This window comes from Drosophila virilis, chromosome X, assembly GCF_030788295.1.
Source record: "Drosophila virilis strain 15010-1051.87 chromosome X, Dvir_AGI_RSII-ME, whole genome shotgun sequence".
NCBI classification, from domain to species: Eukaryota; Metazoa; Arthropoda; class Insecta; order Diptera; family Drosophilidae; genus Drosophila; species Drosophila virilis.
The window spans coordinates 13458934-13484013 of NC_091543.1; the positions used below are offsets into that span (position 1 = coordinate 13458934).

Consider the following 25080-nt stretch of genomic DNA (forward strand, 5'->3'; position numbering starts at 1 on the left):
CATATACATACATATACAAGTTTCAATAAATATGGAACTATGGATTATTTTCGTATGGAGCTATTTAATGATGAAATGTTCTCCCTTTTTTTTTTATTTGGTTACGTTAGACAATCGTTGGTATATTAATCTCTCGCTATATATATAGATGTATATATATATAATTATGTGTATATATATATATATATATTATTATAAAAAAAAAAACTTGCAGGCACTTGGCACTTATTGTCGCTAAAATTAGTCAAGGCATATCAGAAAGTGGGTGGGTGGGTTTGGGTCGATGATCAGATCAGTTTTGCATCCGGAAAGGGAACTCGGCGGTTAGATACAAAAAAAAAATGGCACTTAGCTTTAAGATACTTAAGATACAACTAGTTAAAGATTAAAAAAAAAAAATAGTAAAGAAAAGAAAAGATAGACAGAAACTTTGGGCCTCTCGAGCGAAACATGGATCGTCGCTCACTCGGAGCGCTGCATGATCATCTCGATCTTGTCGCCGGCGGCGGCGATCAGCGGCACGGTGAGGCAACAGTCAAAGTCCTGGGTCTTCATCTCGTTGACCTGTGAACGTAGGGGATTTAATTGAGTTGGCCAAGGATCTAGCTGGCGATCCACACTTGCCTGCATGATGCGATCGAAGGGTTTCAGCTGGCCGCACATGTCCGCGGGTCCGCCGCTCCGTATGCGATTGATGAAGACGCCGCGCTCGTAGAGCCCGTCCGAGACGGAGAAGCCATAGTCATCATAGACTTTATCCTTGTAAAGTGTGACATGGAACACGCGCTGCTGCTGCTGCTGCTGCTGATCCTTGGCATTGCTGTTGCTTGCCTCGGTGTTGGCCGAGGGACTGCGCGGGCGACGCTGTACCTTGGCATAGATCGCCTGGTTGGCCGGCAGGCTGCAGTTGCCGCTGGCGCTGTTGTTGATGTCATGGCTACGCAGTATCTTCAGGTCGACCAGGTCGCCCAGATTGTGCAGCTGGCTGGTGGCATGCGAGAGCGGCATGCCCTGCACGGAGTGCTCATCGATGGCCAGCAGCTGGTCGCCGACATGGATCTGGCCGTTCTTGTGCGCAATGCCGCCTGCAAGCAGAACGTGAGCGTGGAGCACGTGCATCCATCTTTAGTTAGTGCCACGAATTGGCGATTGCTCACTTACCCTCCACCAGGCCGCTTATGGTTATGGGCTTGGTGATGTCCTCACTGCCCGCCAGCGTTATGCCCAGGAGTCCGCCCTTGGGCTCCAGGCGCACCGTAAAGATGATCTGATGCAGGCTGCTGCCGCTGCTCTTGCTGCTCGAACTGGCCGCCGAGCCGTACACCTTGCTCTCCATGGGCGGCGGCAAGGCCGTGCAGTCCACGCTATCATAGAGCATTGAGAGAGATTAGCTTGCTGCTCTTGCTCCGCGCTGGCAATGCGGGCCACTCACCTGGCATAGCGATTCAACTCGTATCCGGCGTATGGGGCGTGATGCTGTTGCGGCTGTTGCTGATCATCCTCATCCTGTTCGTCCTCCTCCTCAACGGGCAGCTCCGTGGTCAGACTCTGTGTGTTCGGCGCACCGGCAAAGGAGCGACTGTTCGAGCAGCCATTGCCCGTCGGCCAGCCTCCATTTGGCGCCGCATGCCGCAGCTGCACGGACTGCAGGCTGCCCGTCTCGTCCAGGCTGGCGCCGCGGAAGTAATCCGGCTGCGGCGTGCTCGACTTGAGCGAAACGCAATCGTTGTACTTGCCCTCGCCATACTTGCCGGCCACATAGGCGCTGCTGTAGAGCTCATTCTCGCCGGCGACCACGGCGCCGCTGGTGCTGGTGGTGCAATTGCTGTAGATGGGGCTGGGCAGAAAGTCGGGCAGCACCACCCGCTTGATGGTCAGCGTGGTGTAGTCCGCGCTGCTCGTCGGCGTCGGCGTCGGCGTGGGCAGCTCCTTCAGCAAGGCATCCACATTGAAATGCTGCACGGGATGCTGATCCACGGCGAGCAGTATGTCGCCCGGTCGCAGCGAGCCACAGCGATGGGCGGGACTGCCCATTTTGACATCGGATATGACCAGACCCGCATGACTGGAGCCGCTCACACTAAGGCCCAGGCCGCACTTGGCCGCGCGGAGCAGCTTCACGTTGAAGACACCGCTGGAGGGCACCACCGCATCGGACATGTCGAACTCCACCTCCAGCTCTAGCCAGTTTGCCGCAGCGGGCGCACCGCTGCCGGCGCGTCCGTCCAGCAGCTGGCGCATCGCAGCCGCGTCCAGGTTGTACATCTTATTGATGGCCACAATGCGATCGCCCGGCTGGATGCAGCCGCTGCGATCGGCCACCGAGTCGGGCAGGATCTGGGCAATGCTGACGGCTCGTCCGCAGCTGCTCGCTGCGCCCAGCACAATGCCAGCGCCCTGGCTGCAGTCCAGCAGCACCGGAAAACTCTCCGCCCGGCACAGGCCCAAGCTGCTTGTGTGCCCGGCACCACCTCCGTTCCCCTCCAGCGGCAGGGAGCTCTTGCGCACGAAACGCTGGCGCTGCCTGCCCGTGGACTTGCGTGATTCCAGCGTGCTGAAGCTATACTTGGGGCTGCCCAGCGTCGTGTGACCTGCGTTGCAGAGGGGCGAGAAGAAGATTAAAGTAAATGCTGTTTAGCTGTATTTATAGATGCCCGCCGCCCCACTATGCCCAGCTGTCGCCTCTCCACTATTTACGGCCTGCCCGGCTGAAGACTTGCCTGCCCAAACTTGGCCAAAAGCTTTTAAGGGAAATGGCTGGGATGGGATGCCTTCTGCTCTGATGGCCATGTGTGAGAAATAGTTCAGCCAACTTTGATCGCAACTAATCCACAGCTTAGCCAGCATATGTGTGTGTGTGTGTGTGTGTGTGTGTGTGTGAGTGGGTGGGTGTGTGTGTGTGCCCCGGCTACCCAAGAATTTACGGCCCTAAGTAGTCAGCCCATTGTCGTCCCCGAAAACGAATTATTCGTCTTTGCATCGCACTCAGCTACAAATTGATTGACATTCAGCGAGGGCTGCTCAAAGAACCCCGAGAAATATCTTGAGAATCGAGAAGTGTTTTAAGAAAGTTATAAAAGCTGGAAAACTTTAAGAAATGCTTACTATATTTTAGGAGATTTTAAAAGACGCACAAAATAAATTAATCAGCTAGGAGAGCGATTCGATAAATAATCTCAAATTTAAATTGCAGAAAATGTTTTCATGATTGAGCTAAGAAAAGTTAAGATTACAAAAACAATTCCAAAAGACATAAAGAGAGCTTAATTTTCGAATTTCAAATACGAATAGCAACTAAATTACGAACAAAAGCAAAGACCAAAAGTTCATATGTTAAGGGCAAAATGTGGTTTGTTTTGAGCAACTCTTGGAGCAACCCTCGACAGCGCATTGTTTTATTTGTTGATCGTCGACTGTTCATTAGCCAAACGCCCACGCAACGAGACCTTCAAGGCACCATTTTTGGTTGGGCGCCTTGGCAGGCTTTTGGCGTTGCACAAGCAGCCGCCGATTGGATCAGTTCGATAGCCAAAAAGAGACAGTGACGGGAGAGGGAGAGGGGAGGGAGACTAGCTGGGAAAGGAGTTGGAGTTGGCGCTGGAACTTACCGCGTCGCGCGAGCGCATGTGCCGGCATGATCTGCATCTGAGTGTAGCCGCGTCCAGTGCTGGTGTCCAATATGGTCATGACCTCGTCGGGACTGTAGGCCGTGTGCTCGATCATTGTGTCATCAATGGAGAGCACCTGATCGCCGACTGATAAGGCGCCGCAGCTGCAACACGAAACAGACCAAATTTCATTAGTTCAGTTTTTCAATTTTCAATATGGCAGCATAACAGAATTTATTGCAGCTCATGTGTTTGTCATTCTAATTTCAAGATTTCCCACGCCAGCTAACAGGCTGTCGATGAGCTTAAGTGTTGCCACACTAGTTTAAGGCAACAATATGGCAGCTCTGGTTCGTGTGAAATGTGTGCATTAAGTTGGTTGCGCTTCAATTCTCTTTGATCTAGTTAAGCTTGTTCTTAAAATAGTTTTGGAAAATCTTTGAAAATTTGCGAATAGAGAAACTTTGATTCCGCATTTGAACGAAAGAGAAAACTAAAAGAAATTTTGTCGCATTATAAGCCTGGAGAATTTCTTAATAGACAATGTTATTGCATGGAATTTTACGAATAGACTCAGCCTTTTTATAAGATTAGACTAAACATTTAAACCTTACATTTATTTGCAAATATTTGGGATCTTTTTACTCTTTACACATAATTTATTTTAATAGATTCTCTTAGAAATATCGGTAAACCCTTTCTATTTTGGAAACGCGTGGAATTTGGAACAGCTGCTGATGCTTTTGGCAAATGGCTAAAGAGAAAAGGCAACTATCGAACTTTTGTTCATAACACTCACCGATCGGCAATACTGGCGGGTAGTATGCTGGCAATATAGATGCCCGATTGGGCAACCTCGTCTATTTTGTCAGTGCTGGTGGCGGCGCCTGCGGAGCTGGCGGCGGAGCTCGTATAGTTGCACAGCACCAGGCCCAATTTATCATTCAGCGGTCGCTCGATCTCGATGAGCAGCGGCCCCATTGAGAACTCGACGCTCTGCACTACCGAGACGTCGTACTCAATGGTGAGATTGGTGTAGCCGGAAACGTGGCCGCATTTAATGATCTGCTGCGCCTCGGCCAGCGTCTTGCCAATGAGCGATATCTAAATAGGTAGAGAGAGAGAGAGAGAGAGAGAGAGAAGCGTTTACGGATATGGCACAAACGGAAGCGCCTGTCAGCCTGGCAGGTGTTAGCCATCACGTGTTGCTTGGAATACTCACATTATCGACGCGCAGCAGACGATCGCCGGGCTTGATCCGGCCGGTCTTGTAGACGGGGCCGTGCAGTCTCACGTGCGTCACGATCAGCGGATAGTCGGCGCCGCCCCGCAACGTTAAGCCCAGGCAGCCGCTCTCTCGCTCCACGGTGATCTGTGCCAGTTTCGAGGTAACATACAGACTATTTTGGGAAACTGCTGCAACAACAACCAAGACACAAGTGAAAAACGTGAGCAGATGAGTTCCGATCAACGCCGTTCGCACTTACTGCATTCGGGCAGAGAGTACTCGATCTCCACTATGGCCGGTGCCGTGTCCGCTCCGGTGGCGCACAGCATATTCATGATCTTCTGATTGCTTAGGCCGATTGTCGAGATGCCATCGATTTGGTGCAGGCGATCGCCCGGCGCCAGAAAGTCGGCCGCATGACCCACAGGATTGAGGGCCCCAATAACAGGTGGATAGGACAAATCATTGCGCTCTGCGGGTGTTGTAAAATCGTAAATCAATACACGTTTAATCTTCGCCAATTAGGCTGTTCAAATAAACAAAATTCCCGGTGTAAATCAAATGATAGCTCATTTATCTAATCGCGGGCCGCCTTCGAGCACTGTCACAGTCGCCGCCAGCAGTTCTCTGACAGCTGCTGCTAGAAAACTTCTCACACAAACAATTGCCATCAATCGAATCAAACGTGTGCTACTAACTGTTCTTTAACTAGTTCACCTACAAATCTAACATGAGCTACTAATTCTTCTTTTACTTGTTCATTTACACGTCATGAGCTACTAACTATTCTTTAACTAGTTCACCTGCGAGTCTTATATGAGCAACTAATTATTCTTTTGCTAGTTCATCTGACTAAATATATTGACAAAAAAAAATCAAAGCTTTTCCTTTTCTAAAAAAAAGTAAGCCTCTTGCATATTATTTGTAAGCCAAAGAAAAGCATTTTGCTGGTTCGATTTATGTTTCGAACCAGTGTCGGTTCGGTTTGTGAACTGGTTTTTTTCACATACATGAAACTAGCTGTTGGTTCTTAACCTTATCGAAATTCCAAAAAAATGTTGGTTTTCCAATTCGTCTTAAAAGCCTTCAGAACCTTTTTAAAACATTTTCATATACCGAACTGGTTCATTCTGCATATTCTTGGCACTGAACATTTTGTGAGAGTTTGCTGAAAGCCTGCCAAATATTGCAATATTAGTTACATACATAAAAAGTATATCTTCTTTATAACTAAGGTTTAATTCTGGTTCAAGTTGGGTTTGTTTCCAGCTTCGTCTCAAATGTGGTTCAGATTGGAACTGGTTCGCTTCAAAAACAGTTCAACCCCCCAACAAATTTGCAAATAATTTCTTAAAAGATTTCTATATAAAATGCTCCTGAAATCTTTTTCGTAGTTTCTTGCACAGTCTTCAGATATTTCTGCACATATGTATGTATTTGTGCAACGCATGGGCTTAGTTCCGTCTAGAGTTAATAAAGCTTTGAAATTTCTAGTTTATGATCATTTTCAGCTTTGGCCAGTTCGGTTCGAAGCACTTGCCGTCTGCTGCCTTGGTCTCCATTACCAATTCTGTCAGCGGCTCGTCGGGCGACACAGGCGCGCCTCTTGGCCAAATACAAAAATTGGGAAATAAATAAAAACGAAAGCCCAACAAGGCAGACCGACTCTTAAATACCCTTGTATCAGCAAGAAGAGACAAGTTCTTATTATTCGACAGATAGAACTAAAAAACATACCCGACAACTATGCTATATAGTTGTCCGATTCGGCCTATTCTTGCAAAGCTTTTGTGATGTGAGCCTGCGAATCAGGAGCATATATGCCCTGTGTGTTACACACTTCATGACAAAGCTGAGCTACCCTCTCTGTAAGAGCATGAGCACTACTCGTAAATAAATGTATGCTTAAAAAGCGGCTGGCCGACTTGTTGTTATGACAAACAACGCGCAGAGGGCAGCCACTGCGAATGGTTGTGCGGCCGCTGGCAAGTTGCCAGCCCAAAAAATAAAAAAATAAATAGTAGACAAACCTGCCCCGCCCCCTCTGCATTATGGCCAACATAATTGAGGGCGACGACAAGACGTCATCGTCGCAGACACTGAAGACGCTTACGTCAGGCGACGCTGTCCAGACTTTGGGCTAACTCTGGGCCAGCTGGAATATGCTAGGGTTAAGCCTAGTCTCTCACACTCTCACTCTCGCTCTCTCTGTCTGCGGCATGCCACATGCGGCAAGTTGTCGGCCCAGCCATGCCAAATCAGTTGGCGCTCTTGCAATATGTCGAGATTAGTCAGGGAAACGATATGAACAAATTCTAGACTACAGACAACAGCCACGACTGCAGACGAAATATATATTATAATGTCTGGCAGTCGACAGACGCGCCACGCCTGCGGGCGGCTGGGCGAGGGGGGATGTGGGAGAGCGGCGGCTTGAAGGGCGGCGGCAGATTGAAATGATGATTTATTTTGGCAGCGCATCTCGACGGCGACGGCGACGACAAGCACTGCTCCGCGTTATCGACGCAAACGCGTTCCGCATTCAAATCGCATCGGCCCACTTTTGGCTGGAGATCAAGACCGACCGACCCCTTCACCCACAAACGCCCCTCCACCCACCAAAAAATAATAATATGAAAACCGAAACAAGAACCGCAAATTGAAGCTGGGCCAGCCCATTTTGTAGCAAGTAAATAAATTGCTTGTGACTCAATAGTTCATAAACAGTCAAAAGAACTATGAATAAAAAATCTGATTACTAGGAAGAGTGCTCAGTCGGGGCTGTGCGACTAGCAGCTACTCTGGGCCCTAATCAAGTTCCAATCATCGCACTTTATGCTGCGGCAGTGCTTTTTTTCACTTTGTTCTCATGTGTGTTTAACTTCGGTGTTTGGAGTCCGATCTATATGACATTTTCAGGGCTTAAGTTTGGCATATAACAAAGTGTATATATAACATATAAGAACCTATACCCTGAGCTCGGTATATCTAACTGTTTATTACATATCTTAAATTGTCGAGATTTATTATTTATAATGAAAATGGAAGGAGATATAAAGAGCGGAACATATATGATATCAAATCAAACATGATTTGATACGACTGATATATGATATTCAGATTTTGTGGGTTCTTCTGCCTGTTACATATATATGCCCACAAACATTATACCCTATTTACCCATGCATTATATACAGCTAGATATACTCAACATCTTTCAGCTCCTATATGTATCAATTAAATACATAAGTCCAAGCAAACGAGTAAAACTGTGGCCAAACAAATATAAACAGTGTCGAGAAGCGATTGCATATTTGCCTGCTAACATTTGTATGTTAGAGTGACGCTGTTAATGTTAATGTCAGTGTTAAGTCAATATGCTGCCATAGCTTTAAAGTGCAAACTGCTTGAATTTGAATTGTGTTTGAATTCAGAAGCGTCTGTTTATTGTCAAGGCTGACACCACTTGAACGATGCTTCAATCTATATTTCTCATAATAGTTAATGTATTATATAGTCGTCTGCAAGGGTACGCCATATAATATTTAAATTGTACTAGTGTAAAATTATTTACTATTCTACCCTAGCTACTCGGTGCGAGAATATGCCTCTCAATATGCCCTTTCTTCTATAGATAATTTACAGAGCTTACATTTACATATGCCTCTACTGTTAATAACAGCGTGTTAATAACGTAACATTTTAATGAGTCTGCTGTTAAAATGTATATTATTTACATATGTTATTAAATCACAGAATAAATAAAACGTTATAAACTTGACACTTTCACTTCCACTTAATCTATGCTTGGCTATATTTATAAATGTCATAATTGTATGAATTTTATTCAACCCTTAGATTTGGGCCTGCAAATTGATCTAACATAATTATCAAATAATTGAAAAATCTTTCAATCAATTCGAAGTCCAACTGACAGCTGTCAAAAATTACGAAAAACTAAATATTGAACAATCAAATTGTGCGCCAAATATGCGGGCTGCTGTTTTCAATCTCGAGCTGATGCTTTAAAGAGTTTTCAGGCTGGAAATTCTAACGCTGCGCGGCGCCATCATAATGTTGAGTTAATGCATAAGTGGGTTTTCTCTCTTTTTTCATTTTTGACTGTGGGCTGCCTTTTGTCCGGCACTTGAATGTGCCACACGATGTCCGGTTACGAGGCCCAATTCCCAAACTCCCACCCCGTCGTCCCTTTGCTGCTTGGCTTACCTGCAAAATTGATGGCCAAATGGAGGGCATTGCGCGGCAGCGTGATCGTTGCATAGGTGGTGCCCCGTTCCGGTGCCAGGCCGGAGTCTTCGGATTGCGCGGGGCTCATCGCGCGGTCAACTGCAAGAGATGTGCGAGAAAAAAAAAAAGAGGGAGAAATGGTAGCAAATGTAATCAGTGATGAGTAGCATGGCGTAAAATCAACATCAAAGGTGTTCGCCAGACAAAGACGTTCATTGACCGCGCCTACACCAGCCCAAATACCCCTCACCCGCCCCCAACACTCCAACAGATCATAATTTTTTGCCAACGGCTGTCAAAGGCAGAGCAAGACGACCGACCAGATGATGGCTGCAGTCAACTTGGGCGGAGGCGGTGGCGGTGGCGGTGGCTGTTCGGGTCTTGGGGGCTCTTCGCCTCATGCATTTCTTAATTTATTCATCAACCGAAAAAAATAAAATACAAATACATATATAAACGATACCAGAAAAGAACACCAAAAAGTAGCGCCCGAAGATCAAAGCGAGCCAACACACATTTCGCCATGGAATTTTCGCCTTTCCGGCAGGCGAACATCAGCCTTTCAAACCCCTCCAAGGCGCAGACACGCCCACCTGGCCAATAATTGCCATTGGGTGAGTCATTAAAGTTCTTAGCATATTGCCCACGTTCATGTTCAATAAGCCAATGACCTTCGGCGTTGCCAGTGTGTCAATTAAAATTCCAATGAAATAAAATACAATCAGCCGCAGCAGCAGCAGAGGAAGAAGAAAATAACAACAAAAACATTCAAAATAATAAACTAATTAATCTTTATGAAATTTTCATGTGTTTTCTGTTTTTCGCAAGCCAATGCAGATGGCGCGGTTCTCTCTTTGTCCCAAGTAGGTCTTATGTATATAGAGCCCATGAGTAGGTTAAAAAGATGGTGATTGGACGCCAAATCAATCTAGGGTATTAATAATATTGATATTCAGCAACTAGCTCGCAGATAGTTTAATAATAATTATACAAATCGAATCCACCTTGAGACCAGATTTAGAATTTGTTATCCACTCAAGTGTGCGGAAAACTGAACTCATCCTTGTGAAAGTATCCTCTTGGCCTGAATATCTAAAATATGAAATTCCGTAGTTGAGCTTCATGAACTTTAGGGTTCGAGCTTGCGAATACACAAAAGTAACTCGGTTATTGCACAAACAAATGCTTAGAATCTAAAACATGTAACTTTATGCGATTCGATTCTACGCTGAATAAAAACTAGTTGAGATTGCATTTGAGGCAATGTTAAAAAGAGTTGGAATTGAAATAAACCAAGGATTACGATTTGCATTTACAAATATACAATATGCAACTGTACATGATAAGGAACAGTGTGGCAACCCTTTGCTAATCAGGCTTGCATTCGTTTGCTTTGCTTTAACGATGTGGCAACGCTTTTGTGGCACACGGCGTATGCGCGATCTGCTACTATTGCGGCGTGCCCTCCATGTGGGGCCAAAGCGAACGCACACCTTAGCCAAAACACACACGCACACACGCACACACGCACACACACACAGACACACACACACACATGCTTTTAGGCATATAGAACTTTGACGTAAACGAGGGCCGCTGCGGACGCGACTTTTATTTTCGAACGCTTCAATGGCGCATAAAGTTTTTCTTAATGCCCGCCCGAGTATGAAAAACAAAAACAATAATTAGGCAAAAAAAAGAAAAAAACAACAACAACAAAATAAAGGAAAATCAACCAAAAACAAAAACAATGAAAAAAAAAACAAGCCAAAGACAAGGGCGGAGAAGCTAAAAAACGTAACGTTAAAATTTGTACGTTTCGCTTCATTTGCCAAGCACAACAACAAATGTATCTGCAAGATACATTTGCCTAGATGCGTGTAGATACTCGTGCACAGATATATGCACATAGCTAGCATATATTATATATATAAGTATATCGCTTTTTGTTCCTAATTCTCGCTGTGTATTTCATTTCTATTCATTGAATTTGTTTGCTCGTCAGCTGGGCTTGAGTAGGGGGAGGTGGAGGGGTTTGGGGATTGCGGCTGTTTTTTTTTTATTGTTTTTGCCATTTTTTTAGCAGCTCTGCTGACATTTTGGCCGCTTCCTTTTTGGCCACTTGGCGCATTCGCTTTGAAGTCATTTTACATTTTACATTTCTATATTTACGATTCTTCTCGCTTTTGGCTTTTGGAACGCGTTTTCTATTTGGTTCTTGTTTTTCTTTCGTTCTTTATTTTTATTTATTTTTATTTTATTTTTTTTTTTGCTATTTTTATGTGTCTTTTCATTTTGATTTCCACCAGCAGCTACACGTTTTCGTCTTGATTTTCTTTTATTTTGTTTTTATTATTTATTTATTTTTCTTCTCCTTTTTTTTGCTGTTGTGCTTTTTGACATAATTCATTGGATATGCCGAGCGGAAATCATGTGTATGCTCAGTTTCAGCCAAAGTACACACACATACATATATATGCACATATATTTTAATAGATGTGCACATATTTATGTGGCTTTTTTTCAATTTTGGGCCATTCAACCAGAATCCGTCGAGGCTGCGGCACTACCGAAGGTTTCGCATCAACTATAAACTTAAAAAGTTATATTTTAATGTTAATTCAAAATGACAGCTGCAATCTGACATTCATCAATTATTATGAATATATTGAAAATTGCTTAAAAATAATAGTCTATGCAAATGTCTAATTGTTTATTGTTTTAACAGGGCATCAATTGGATCCCGACATTCTGATCAGTTCAGATTAGACGAAATATTTTTGACATTTTCATACATTTATACATTTATTCATCCATGCCGTTTCATTCCCAACAATTCACATCTAAAGCAACAACTGTTCCATTCCATTTGTTTCCACACACAGTTCCATTCCAGTTGCTTTCAATTTGTTGCGGGTGACAGACTTTTTGGGTGACTGCTTCATTAGGAAATTGCCAATTGACAGGCAAATTCGCGTTGCCATTTGCAGTTCCGTTTAAAAGACGTCTGGCAATACCGAAAAGCCATTTAGGGGGGAGGGTGTTTACATTTGGGGTTGCGATTGGGAGTTGTGGGTGAGCGGGAAGTGGGTGTGGGCAATCATTAAAAACTATTTTGGTGCTCTGTTTGGGTTATGGCCGTTCGCTCGCTTTTATGGCCACTCGCAGCTCATGTGCAAACGCTTTTTGGCATTTGCCTGCTGCAGCCGGCAGTCGCAGTTGCAGTTGCAGTTAAATTTATCGGCGACAGTTGCGCCTTGCATGTTGCAAGGCGGAAATTGCGCTCAGCCGCAACGTTGCACGGGCTTGGCCAGCGCATGCCACCGGGCCAGGGGCGGCTGCAGCCGGGCCCAGTTGGCCCAGCATGGCCAACTTCCTGACTAGGGCTAATCCTGGCAGTTAAAACAGTTCGCAGCACACTTGGCAGGCCCGATTCAAATAGATGAACAGTTGGACACTTGAATGGCAGCACTTGAACATCAACATCAGCTAAAGATATTGAGCGACTGATTGACTGACTGACTGACTGCTTGGCTCACTGACAGCCAGTTCGCTGGGGGTCGTTTTTTTGCTGCCGTTGCGTTGTTTTTGCGGCACATTTGCAGCGAAACATTCCAGCGAACGCTTTGCCACATTTACTTTGAAAATAGACATCATTCAAAATCTCAAAGAGTGGCACCAATGCCCCCCTCTCTCTCTCTCTCTCTCTCACTCACTCTCTCTCTTTCTCTCTAACTACAAAGACTCCAGCGTGCTGGTGTTTTCCGCCTTGAACTTTTTACTGGAATCCATAGATTCATCTTTTTATGATCTCAAATATGTTGCAAGTATATTTTACATAAATGCTCTCTCCCTCTTTTTCTCTCCCTCTCTCTCCTCCTGTCTCCTCCTGTCAAAATTAACAGCCATCTTCAATTCCAGCCTTAATAAACAGCTAAATAGCTGTAAGCCCAAAATTCTAAAGTTGATTATTTCAAACTCCTTAGCTTATGCACTTGACATATTAAACATGTAGCTTAACTAACTGTTAAACAATTGGCCAACTTGTAAACTGAAAGGTGTAGCATAAGCTTCCGGCTACTTAACATGAGCTTTTGCAGGCATATCAAAATATGCATAGAATAAATTCAAATACTTTGGTTAACTAACTCTGAACTTTGCCTGTAACCTGAAGGTTCTTATCTATTAGTTTTCTATTTTGTATTTATTATAAGAGATCATTCCATATTCTACACTACTCCACTGGCTTTTGTGTGCGAGAGTATTTATCTTATGCCCCAATTTATGCTATTTCGGATTCTCGCCCCTTCGACAGGTGTTCCCCTTAACTTCGATGTGGGCCAAAGAAACTTGTGTCGATTGATTGACGCATGAGTCGATGGACAGCTCGACTGTTTGTTATTCCCTGAGCTGGCGCAATAAACATGTTAAGAGCCAGAACCTGTGGCCGGGGGGAAGATGAAGAAGAAAGGGTACTTAGAGCAGAGGGCAATTGTGCCAAATAGCTGACGCGCCCCGACTTGTAATACTCATGTGTCCATTAACTCTTGCACTTCATAATGGACGACAGTTACAGCATGTAGGGCTTTTCGAAAATATGTATGTCAAAAATTTCACAACACAATCTATATTGTGTATGACTGCGCCCCTTCTTGCATGGGGTGGGGAAAGGGGAACGGGAGGTGATGGTTAGTCGGCTTGGCCCCAAGGGGCTGCGGAGGCGACAGGCGAAGACAACAAGAAAAACCAATTATTGCAAATGAACTCAAGTGTGGTTCCGCAAAAATGTCAACATCTGATAAAGCCGCAACAAAATGCGGCGCAACGAGGGCCGCACACATGCCCCCAAACCGGAGACCAGGACTGTTGCAAGGGCAGCCAAAGTGCAACAGCCGTTGAACTGAACTGAACTGAGCTGAACTAAACACAACTCAGAACTCAACTCAGCTCGGCTGAACTGAACTGAACTGAACTGATGAGGCGGGTCGCTGGCGGAAGCGGGACAAGCATTGCGTGCAAAAAACGCACTCACGGGGGAGTGCTGCATTGGCTGTGGCATGCAGCAGTTGCAGCTACTGCATTGAGAGATCCTCAAGTATTTAGCGAGACGTTGACATTTATGCGTTGAGCTTCATAAAAAACGAGCAGGGCGGAGCTGGCAGCGCCGAGTACCAATCGAATGAACTAGTTTAAGTGAACAATATCAATTATAATTTAACAGCTGTGGCGCGCTGTTACTAACAGCTTTAACACATGTTAAGTAGCTTTAATTACTTAGTGCGCTGCTAAGACAATTGATGGGTAGAGTAATATATGAACACTGATTAAATTAATTTAACAGCTGTTAGTCCATAGCACACTGTTATTAACATCTGAATGCTAAGCAGCTGTGCTATCTGTTTAACAGCTGTAAATATATTGCATTTATTCATTTTACTGTGCTGATAGACAGCATAGAGGCAAATAGCTTGCTGTTATCGACAGTTAAATGCTTAGATATTTGTATGTAAAAGCTTTCTTAAGCAACTGTTATGAATGGGTCCTGTTAAAAAGCACGCCACAAATAACATTTTAATGTTAAGTCTAGCAGTTTACCATGTTTATCATCCAATTTCGAGTAAATCCGAAGTAAACAAACAGCTGCATTTAGTTGTCATGTTAAGCAACTTGTTAACAGGGCATATGTTATTAGCATTTATAAGCTATGTTAAAATTGAAATGTACACTACATATATGTATTTTGTTATGCCTATGTAAATAAGCACCTGACAATAAAGCCTGATGTTATCAACATATCAATGTTAAGTCTAAATTGTTTTTATTATTAAAGCGCTGTTAAAAACAGATGAGCTCAGTTAGGCAGCTGGAATTGTATTTGCGCCCGCAGTTCCGACTCCGGCACAAAGCAGGAGGGCCCTGTATTAATTGTGAATGGGCTGGAGACAGTAGACAAAGGCCTGCCTCATCGCTATGTATGTGTATATCATTATGCGTATGTATGCATATTCATATGCATGCACGTACATATGTATGTGCATATGGTAAGATATGTGCTCATTATTACGCCGTTTTGCGAAAATATTCGCGAGTCAGGCGAGTGAATTGATTTATGCCCGTACGAGTCGTTGTCGCCGCGGCGTCAGCTCCTTTCATATGGGGCCAGGCCCGCCCCTAAGTGAGATCAAAGGGCCAGGGGGAAGGCGAGAAGCAGTTCAGGCAGCCGTTGACTGTCGCCACCAAAGTGCACCTAATTAAGAGCCAATGCAAATAAAACATGCCACACAACATTTTCATTTGCATAGGCGACCAGTTGCAACCCACCCCCAGCACCAGCCGCCCACTATTGCACTGAAGTGTCCAATTGCTCGCTTCGCTTCCCAGATGCGACAATTTCCCATGCAGTCTCTCTTATCGCGCACTCATTGCAACCATGTACTTGCAACTGCAAGGGGCACAGATTTATGCCCCGAAATGTTAATAGCCCATAACCAATCCTCGGTCGCACAGCAAACGCACGTATTGAATCAATTTTTATTTTTGGGTTTCGTTTGACTTGATAAGGTTTTCCAGTCGACTGCAATTACCATTTGCATTCGAATGGATATTCAACATTACTGTTGACATAATGAAAGGCGTTTTCCCCTGACCGACTGATAACTGGGCAAGTAAATACGTTGGGGGTGGAATCAATGTATACATTGTTAGTTATAAAGCTAATCAGATAGATTCCAATATGCCCTAAACTAACATAAATCTGTGGAACTGAAAGCAGTCAAGTTATAAAAGTCATATGCATGTGCTCATAAAATGTTACAATATCGCCCAGACAGATAGTTATGTTACAAAGGGTGAACTGGAAGTAAGACACACCCTAAAAGCCCTTTAACAAATCAACTGATCTGCCAGTTGAACGTTTACGAAAGCAGCACAAAAAGAAAATGAAGAAGTTTAGGTCTCGCGCGAGAGTAAAAGCGAGAGCAGCCACCAGAAGTTTTTTAATAGGATACAATAGTTAGATTTGTTCCAGTAACAACTGGGACCATATAAACCATATATATTCTTGATATGTCCGTCGGTCTGTCTGAGTGTAGGAACACGTCCATCTCGGAAATAGTCGAGCGAGAGACTTGAACACAGTTCTAAGTCTCAAAAGATTCATTCTCCAGATCGGACAATAAATACCGAGTTACTGAACAAAAGGAACTGAGCTAGAATACATGAACTTTAGGCTCGATCCCACCTTGCAGAGTCTAATGAAGAGAGAGCGGATTTACCTAGTATCTTTAGGCTCACAGCTGTCTGCGGTTAAATATTTGTCACTCTGAGCAATGAGAACTCACTGCGCATTCTCGGCATTCATAATCAACACGTGCAGAGGGCGTTGACAAAAATCGCAAGGGCTGACGACAACGACGACATCGAACTTATGGAAGCTGCATGTCATACAGATGCAGATACAGCTAAAGCTGCAACCACAGATACAGATACAGATGCAGATACAGATACAGATACATTTACAGCTGCAGATAGAACTGCGCCCCGGCAACAGACAATAATTATGCTGAATGCGTGGAGTCGACACTGGGGAGACGGCAGATGGGATATGGAAGATGAGACCGGAGACGGGAGTTGGAGTCTTGGTCTTGCTCTAGCAGTCGACGTCCGCCACAAAATCTACAAATTAATCCAAACGGTAGACGACAACAAAAACAACAACAGCAACAACAACAACATGAACAAAAACAACAACAGCTCGCAGCAAAACAAAAACAGCAACAAATTACATTAATCGTGTGCCTTGTGTGTGATGAAAATGCTCTTGTGGATCACGATGATGAAGTTGTTGATGATAATTCGGCTGGCTGTGCCTTTCAGTGTATACCCTGTATGCAGCAGACACTTGAAGCGGCAGGCAGGCGTGAAGTTGTACAGGCAACCAATGCAGAAATATACACATGGCTATTCTATATAGTCCTGATCCAGAGTCAGGCATAATATTACATATTTTGTATCTGAATAACTTATTCTTATTTCAACAACTCTTTGCTTATTCCGAAATTCCAGAGACAAATGCAATACTCTATCTAAGAAATTGTGTGAAAAATGGTATGGAATTTTTTCTGAGAGTTTAGCTCCTTGCATGCCCAATATTTTGCCAATTTTATTCTCTTTATTTATAAGTTATTCAAGAAATGTAATGTATGTGTTTCATACAGGCCAGCCTGTGTACAGGGTATCTACCAGTCTAGCATGCCCAAATATCGCACGCTTATTGCATTTGTATTTGTATTTGCTGCTGTTTTTGTTGCATGTTTTTGTTACTATTTTTAGCCACGTTGAAATTGTGACAGTTTTTCCTGCCAGCTTCCAAGACCAAAAGATGCATCCACACCGATGCATTAAATGTTCATAGCCCTTGTTGAATGTATGTGTGTGCGTGTGTGTGTGTGTTTGTATGTGTATGTGTATCTATGTGTGTATATTGTATGTGAATGCGTATGCAGAAGCTGCTATCAACGAGTACAATGCACGGCCTCTGTGCGCAGACTTTTCCCCAATATTTATGTATTTTCAATTCTAAATACATTTCATAGACTGTGAGTGTGTGTGTGTGTATGGTGTGCGTGTGTGTGTGTGTGTGTGTGTGTACGACATCAAGTGACGTCGTTGATGCGGATTTCGCGCAGAAAAGTAAACAAAAGTCTGACAATTGCCACAGCAGTTGCAACATCAACAACAGCAACAATTGCTGCTACAGCAGCAACATTTTTTCCGCACTGTGGAAACACATATAGAAAAGGCAATTTCTAAATAAGATATATATATATATGCCTGGAGAAATCGCATTAGATAAACAAAGCGAAAATATATAAACTTCTTAACATTTCTACATGACGCGCTTTTACTAGCAACTGTTAACATTTTTGTCATGCTCTGTAAGAGTTGCACGAGATCTTAAACGGTAAAAGCTAACAGTACTGCTGTTACTAACATTTATAAATGCCATGTTATGGCTATGTTAAAGCACTTGCGAGCGCATTATGTCAATAGCTGCAGGGCTTGTCTTTCTGTAAAGTATTAGTACTAATTAAGCAAATCCTAAATTCTTTCTTCTACGATCATGGAGTATAAAAGCTAGGTTTGTGAATTTTTTATATATTGCTTCTTATATGAGACTTCGTGAATTACTTAACGCTTGGACCCGAGTCTGGGCTTAAATCAATCTCTCACTTGGCATGAGAAAGAGTATAAAAGTCTATATTCCATCTATATCTATATTAATTGGAAGTCCATGTGCAGTCTTTGACTTATACTAAAAGGCAAAACATAAAATTTAGATTTGATTATTGCCATAGATGGCATATGATATAGTCATGACAATCAATTACCTTTACGCCATGATGCTGGCTATATTTTATTTAAGGGCGTGTCACAGTTGTGCACGTATATTCTTCAATGTGTTCCACTGTGCATGGCAGTCAATGTCATTTGCCTTTGCATTTGCCTTAGCCTGTCTTAACGCTCAGCTGATGCTGTTTGTGTTGCTGCTGTTGTTGTTGTTGTTGTTGTTGTTGTTGTTGTTGTTGTTGTTGTTGTAGCTGCTGCTGTTGCAGTTGTCGCCCATTGTTGCTTCCGTTTGGTGTGGCAGCTTAATGAGAGCGACACCCAAAAGGATTTGCCGCATGGCCGAAAAGAAAACCAAAACGAAAACGAGTTGCCCTCCGGAATTGCAGACACTCGAGTGTGTGAGTGTGTGTGTGTGTGTTTGAGTTCCATAAACAAAACCAAATGCTGCAATTGCCACAGGGGCATACCCCTTGTATAGTCAGCCGGGCGGCGGGGCGGCGGGTTTCGCCTGTGCTCATTTCGTTTGAATTGCGTCAAATTGTTGTGGCAACTTCTGTGGCTCTTACCGCACTTATGGCAGCAGCTCTTCGCTTTTGTTTATGCTTGGCGAAAAAAACAAACATTAAACACACACGCACACACACACATCAAAATGTGTTCGATTGTCTAAAATCGTGGCATTTCAGCGATTTTTCACATGTCTCTGTCGAATAGGAAAAACAAATTTTCATGTTTACCCATTTGCCAGTGACGCGTCGCCTTGTCTGCGCCCCCGCACCTTCAAGCCACTGTCTATTCCGTATCCCGTATTCCGTATTCCGTATCCCTAGTCTATTCGTATCCCCCTAAGCGTCTTGAGGTTCATTGAATGCAGTTGAAAACAAAAATTACATGCGAGCATTAGGAAAATCCACCCGCGAGACCGAGTGCCAACCCCAAGGGAGCAAGTCGAGCGCAAGATTTTTATTGCAATGCCCAATGCAAGGCCCCTCAATAGTGTATGCCCCTGCCGGGCTGCCTGGGCTAGCTGTGCCCAGTCAATGCCAGACTCGAAATAAACCCATCGGCAATAAAGTGTCGCCAAACAATTTAAATGACCTGTTGATGGATTCGAAAAAAAAATAAATAGCACCAACAAGCAGGAAACAATTCCCAGCTATAGCAAAAGTGCCTCAGATATGCACTTAACACATATACATATGCGTATATATCTTTATATGCATATGCTAGAGCTTGGGCAGATCTTGTAAATTTGTCAAATTCAATTTATTGACCATAAAACTAATTTCCGTATTAATTATGATATGTTTCCACTGCAAAAGCGCATTGCGAACATCGTTTTCTCGAGTATTTCCCATTTAACATTTCACATTTCTATTTTGGATTTTTATTGTGCCAACATTTTGAGTTAATCATGTTTCGAATGCAACTCGTTAAAAACAAAAAACACAAGCTTCAGATACGCGCAGTATCTGGGTTGCACGCAGATACAAATGTATCTATAACATAAACTAGAGTCGTTGCAAGCCCATGCAAATGTCGAACGCATTTCAATTTTCTAATTTTGTCATTCAACAACAAATTCCATAAATTCGTGGACATTTTTCATATTTGTTGTCGGACACGTTCACCGATTTTCGGCTAATCAAATTGCTCTTTCAAATATTCGAGTGGGTTGCGACCGGGAATAGAAAAGTGCAGCAGAAGTCAACTATTAAAAACAGATTAATTGATGCGCGCTGAAAACAAATCATCTTAAGAGATTGCAGTGCATTTTTACTCAAAAAAAAAAAAACGGTAACAGTGTATTTACAGTGACTGTTAAGGCCATCAAGCTGTATGGAAGCTGTGGCGTGCTTTTAGTCGCTACAAGAAAGAATAACAGTGGCTTAACAGTATCGCTGCATTAAATCTATATGATAATGTTAAATAGAGTTTTATCAGACGGTTAACATTAATGCTGTTTAGTATAACTGCCTATATTTTCATGCCATGCCATGCTTTTATCTGCCACAAAAACATTTACTTTATGTTAACATTGGCATGTTATCAGAGTTAACAGAGCTATGTATATCTGTATGTCCCAAAAGATAGATTTTATTGTGGACATTGTCGAAAATTCATTTCGATTTTGAAATGTTTTTGAGCTGATTTGATGTCTGTTTAATGTGAGCCATAAAAAATGAATATAGCAGCTAGTGCTGATAAGTAGTATGCAAGGTGGGGTTGAATGTATAGCATAAGGGTTATGCTCAGGGGTAGGGGCTAACATTGGAGGATGGGTATCTCTGGGTCTGCTGCCATTTGGTGCATTGTGCGGTGCATTGACACTGCGCACCTTTAGATTTTCTCAGGCCTTGTTTACAAGGGGGGCACAGAGTTGAGTGTTATGTAAACTGAAGCAGTTGTTGTTGTTGTTGTTGTTGTCGCTGTGTAAACAAGTGACATCTGGCCATCCATCTAACAGGCAATGCCACAGCACTTATGAGTGCCCGCCCCTGTTTGGTTTGTTGTGACAATTGGCGCGGATGTAAATGTATCTGTATCTGTATCGGCAAACTGTTGTATCTCAATTAGTATCTTTAGCTAATGGTAGCAGTCTTATCTAAGACTGAGCTGGGCCAGCCTTTGGCCACTGTCTCAGGCAGCTGCACGGCACAAACGCACACAAATATGCGGCCAATCTGTGTGGCATTCCGCGCTAGCAGATTAGGCTAGCAAATTGTATGGAAGCCAATGGCGTGGCCAACAATGCGCCGCATCACAAAATATTTAATTAAATGCTTAATTACGCTTGCCATGCCATAAATTCATCAAATGCAATTTAAGCTCACACACACACACACACGCCCCACGACAACGAGGCGGACCGGCCTCCTCTTTGCCACCAACCAGCTGCATGCGTTAATGTGCAGATGCAGATACAAAGATACACAGATACAAGTACTTTGGGCTGCCAGCGCAGCGCATCTCGTTTTCATTCATTAACAGAGTTCGGCCAAAGCTGAGCACCCTGGTCGCCGGGTTAAACGTTATGTGCCATAACTCTTCCAACTCGCCACCGAGCGGCGATGAATCCCGGCAATCTATGCAACTTGAAGCTGGCAAAGTAGCTGCACGCTCGTGAGTCGTGAATTGTGTTTCACAGAGTGCAAAATAAGACTTGTGGACACACAAATTGGGTCAGAACCGCAAGCTATACACGGCTACGCACTCTGCAAAGTTAGCACTTAACATTAACAATTATTCGCCAAAGCTTAAGAGCCTAACATAGCCTTGACATAGCGTCACATTAACATATCGCTTATGATGTTAATTGCATGGCAAATAACAGCTGTTAACGTTATATTAACATCACGTTTGAACAATGATAGATTTACTAAAATTACATTTTTCAATAGATTAGTTTATAGTTCTTGGTTCTTTGACCAACCTTAACTTAAGCTGAAATATTTTACGATCAATAATAAGAAGAATCGTCACACTGGTAACGTCTTATTAACATTATTGATCGAAAGAGAAACCCTGTAGGAGCCCGCCCAACATGCCGTTATTGCTTTTAATTGCAGAGAAACTTTTCCTGTATATCGCTTTAACTCAATGGAGAATCAGTGGTCAGGTCAATGGGTCTCCATTTCCATGCCCACACACACGCACGCACACACACATACATGCGCACAGTCTCCGGGAGATAGATACGCATGCACAGTACACGAAATTGACAAATTGCAGTGAAAATTTAGCTTTTGAAATGAAAACGAAATGCGAGCAATTATTTTTAATTGAAAATGTCAAACATGTTGGCTGCTGAAAAGAGTCGGCCAAGTCGTCAAGCAGCCCAGCCAAGTCTCGCGACCAACTGCTGCCCAGCGAATGTATCTTACAGATACAAATACGCTTAGCATAGGCAGCAGTGCGTTATGCTTCAGAAACTCAAAAAAAAAAAAAACTAAATAAAAACATAATAGTGTAGAACGAAAAAAATAACGTAGAAAACTTATTAGGAGCGTATGCGTCGCACCACTTGAGGGCCACTTTTGTGCGGCAACGGGACGCAATACCTTGAGCGGAAATGCGATAACCCTGAGCGACGGGAAATCGAAGCAACATTAAACAGCGGCACCAGCTACAAATTCGAAAGGGGTGGGGGGGGAGCTGAGGCATCGTAGCGTACATCATGATTGATTTGGAAAGCTACAAGTTGAGTGGTGGGCCTGTTCAAATGCATACATCATGATTGATTTGAAAGACTACAATACTGAGGGGAGACCGGGACAATGCGTACATCAAGATTGATGTGGAAAGCCACAATGTTGGTCGGGGTATTACTTCATATGCATACATCATGATTGATTTGGAAGACTACAATACTGAGGGTAGAATGGGAAAATCCATACATCATGATTGATTTTGAAAGATATACAGTTGAGCGGAGGGCTACTACATATGCGTGCAGCATAATTGATTTCGAAGACTACAAAAATTGGGAGGGACTGGGACATTTCATACATCTCGATTGATTTGGATTCATTTAAATACTACACTATCGAAGAGAGTAACAGTACATTATTTGTACCGCAATACATCATGATTGATATGGCGAATTTCAAAGCGTACTACGAGTCTATGGCTAACTCTTACCAGATAGCATGGGCGCCAGCGCAATGCCATTGGAGTCCTGTTGCTGCTGCTGTTGCTGCTGTTTGGTGGTCAGCTCCTGCTCCTGCTTCAGAGCGCTGGACTTGCCGGGCACACAGCCACCGATGGGCTTCTTGGATTTCCACAATTTCATATTGTAAAGTCACAAGCTGCGAGTGTTTCGAATGGATTTAAACAATTGTGGTTTATATATGGTTGCTATGTGCAGATTGATGGGACATTGTTCTGGCCAGGGCTTGGCCCTCGAGTAAGCCCAATATGCTCTATATCTTTTTATAAACTATCGAGAACTGTGCACTTGGACTGCGATATTTGGTTTTGCTTTTCCGATTTGCGCTGCATAATCAAGAATCCCAAATAAATACGATAAATGCACCAATGAACAGCGGCCGCACAATAATAAAAAAAAGGAAAAATAAATGAAAATGTAGAGCACACACACACACACACACAGAGGCACACAGAAGCACACAGAAGAGGCGCGCGCGTGTATTTAAAAATTGAAATTGTGACGCCTCGCGAGGGCGAAGCAGCAAGCGCGCGTTTGTTGAATGACGACTTCTGCTGCTTGTGGCAGTGGCACGTCCGGCGTACACGACGAGAAATTGCACAATGATTCAGAGGTCCGCCAGTCGCCGGCAGCCCGCTGTACGCTGGCCGATCTTACTGTTAGTTGCCTCGCAGTCGCAGTCGCGGCCTCAGTCGCAGCGCATCGTCGCTTCGCATGTATCTTGTAGATACGCAACAGCAAGCAGGCGCTCTGCCGCTCTCTCACTATCTCTCTCTCTCTCTCTCTCTCTGTCTCTGTGCCTGTGCATTTCTCATTTTCCCGGCCATGAATTTTCATTCTATGCTCAACAAACTCTCAACCACTCTCGCTCTGGCACCGGCTCTCCTTTCGTTTGTGCCGAGTGCTGGGCGAGTTTTACCCTGCGCCCCACAAGCACTAACAAAATCCAATAAGAATGCTGCATGTTAGCTGCATACACTATCAAATACCCTATACAAAAGAAAATGTGTCTGAGCATAATGAATATATAACAAATAAGTTAGCTTTAGCGATTGGTAACCCAGTTGTTAGTTATACGCTTCCACGAAACATGTTAAAGTTTCTCTGTTCAATTGACGCTGTTAATTTGAATGGTTTTTTACTGTTATTGATGTTAAGTTAAGAAAAAACAATATAAATGCAAATAAAATTGATGTTAGCATAACACACAAATGTTCATAACAGAAGAAGTGAAATTATGCACATACTGAGTCGAGTTTGTTTTCAATACACCCAGCTGGAACTTAATTCATGTAGGGTATCGTTATGTTATAGGCTCATATGGAACATTTGTGCGCCTGTTGTGGAACAGAGGAAGCATTCGTATCGCATGCGAGTTTCTAATTGGAAAGCACTCAAATCAGTGCGCGAGACTCGACTGATGTGCGATATGCATGACAATGGAGCATCGGCATTAGATCCAACTCATCTGGCCAACTAGTCGAAATGGACTCAAGGGTTTGGCGCCTGGGACCGCACACAGAAGCGTCTGGCCTCCTTTATTTATTTCATATATTTTTTTTTAATTCGGCTGTTCGCACCGTAAGTCCGAGGCCGCCTGTCATGATGACGATGTCGCGAACTTCGCTAATTAGTCACGAAAACTCGCGGCTCGAAATGGTCAAAATGACCAAAATTGGCCGAGTGGCAAATGTGGTATAGAAAAAGCCAAGAAAAAAAAGGCAAATGCCACATAAATTAACAGCAGCTGTATAACATCTGCTATGGGGTTCGACCTTTGGCAATGCATATGTTTAATCTATTAAGACAAATTATGTTAAAAATTTGAAGAAAAATGTTAAAGGGTGTTTTAAAGAAGGTACCTGAGCATTTTTTTTTTAACATCTAAAAGACTTCAAGGAACTTATTAATATATGTAAGACACTATCTTTAAGTTTTTTACAACACTGCGAAATGAAACCTGGAAGTAATCAAAAGTA

At 43.5% G+C, this 25080-nt stretch overlaps 1 protein-coding gene across 2 annotated transcripts; it reads right to left on the minus strand.

Annotated features, from left to right (window-relative positions):
* Window positions 1-62: 62 nt before the first annotated feature.
* On the minus strand, window positions 63-23698 carry Grip (Glutamate receptor interacting protein). 2 transcript variants are annotated; one of them, XM_002059528.4, is made up of 11 exons: window positions 23562-23692; window positions 23074-23427; window positions 9064-9183; window positions 5096-5308; window positions 4831-5024; window positions 4408-4712; window positions 3609-3772; window positions 1433-2591; window positions 1162-1364; window positions 625-1085; window positions 63-564 (listed from the first exon to the last, which is right to left on the minus strand). In XM_002059528.4, the coding sequence occupies exons 2-11, from the start codon at window positions 23222-23224 to the stop codon at window positions 463-465; spliced, it is 3072 nt and encodes a 1023-aa protein (XP_002059564.1). In that variant the 5' UTR covers window positions 23225-23427; window positions 23562-23692; the 3' UTR covers window positions 63-462. The 2 variants fall into 2 exon arrangements, with proteins under 2 accessions (XP_002059564.1, XP_032295898.1); XM_032440007.2 differs by having other exon boundaries at window positions 4831-5021; window positions 23074-23698.
* Between the last annotated feature and the right edge of the window lie 1382 nt (window positions 23699-25080).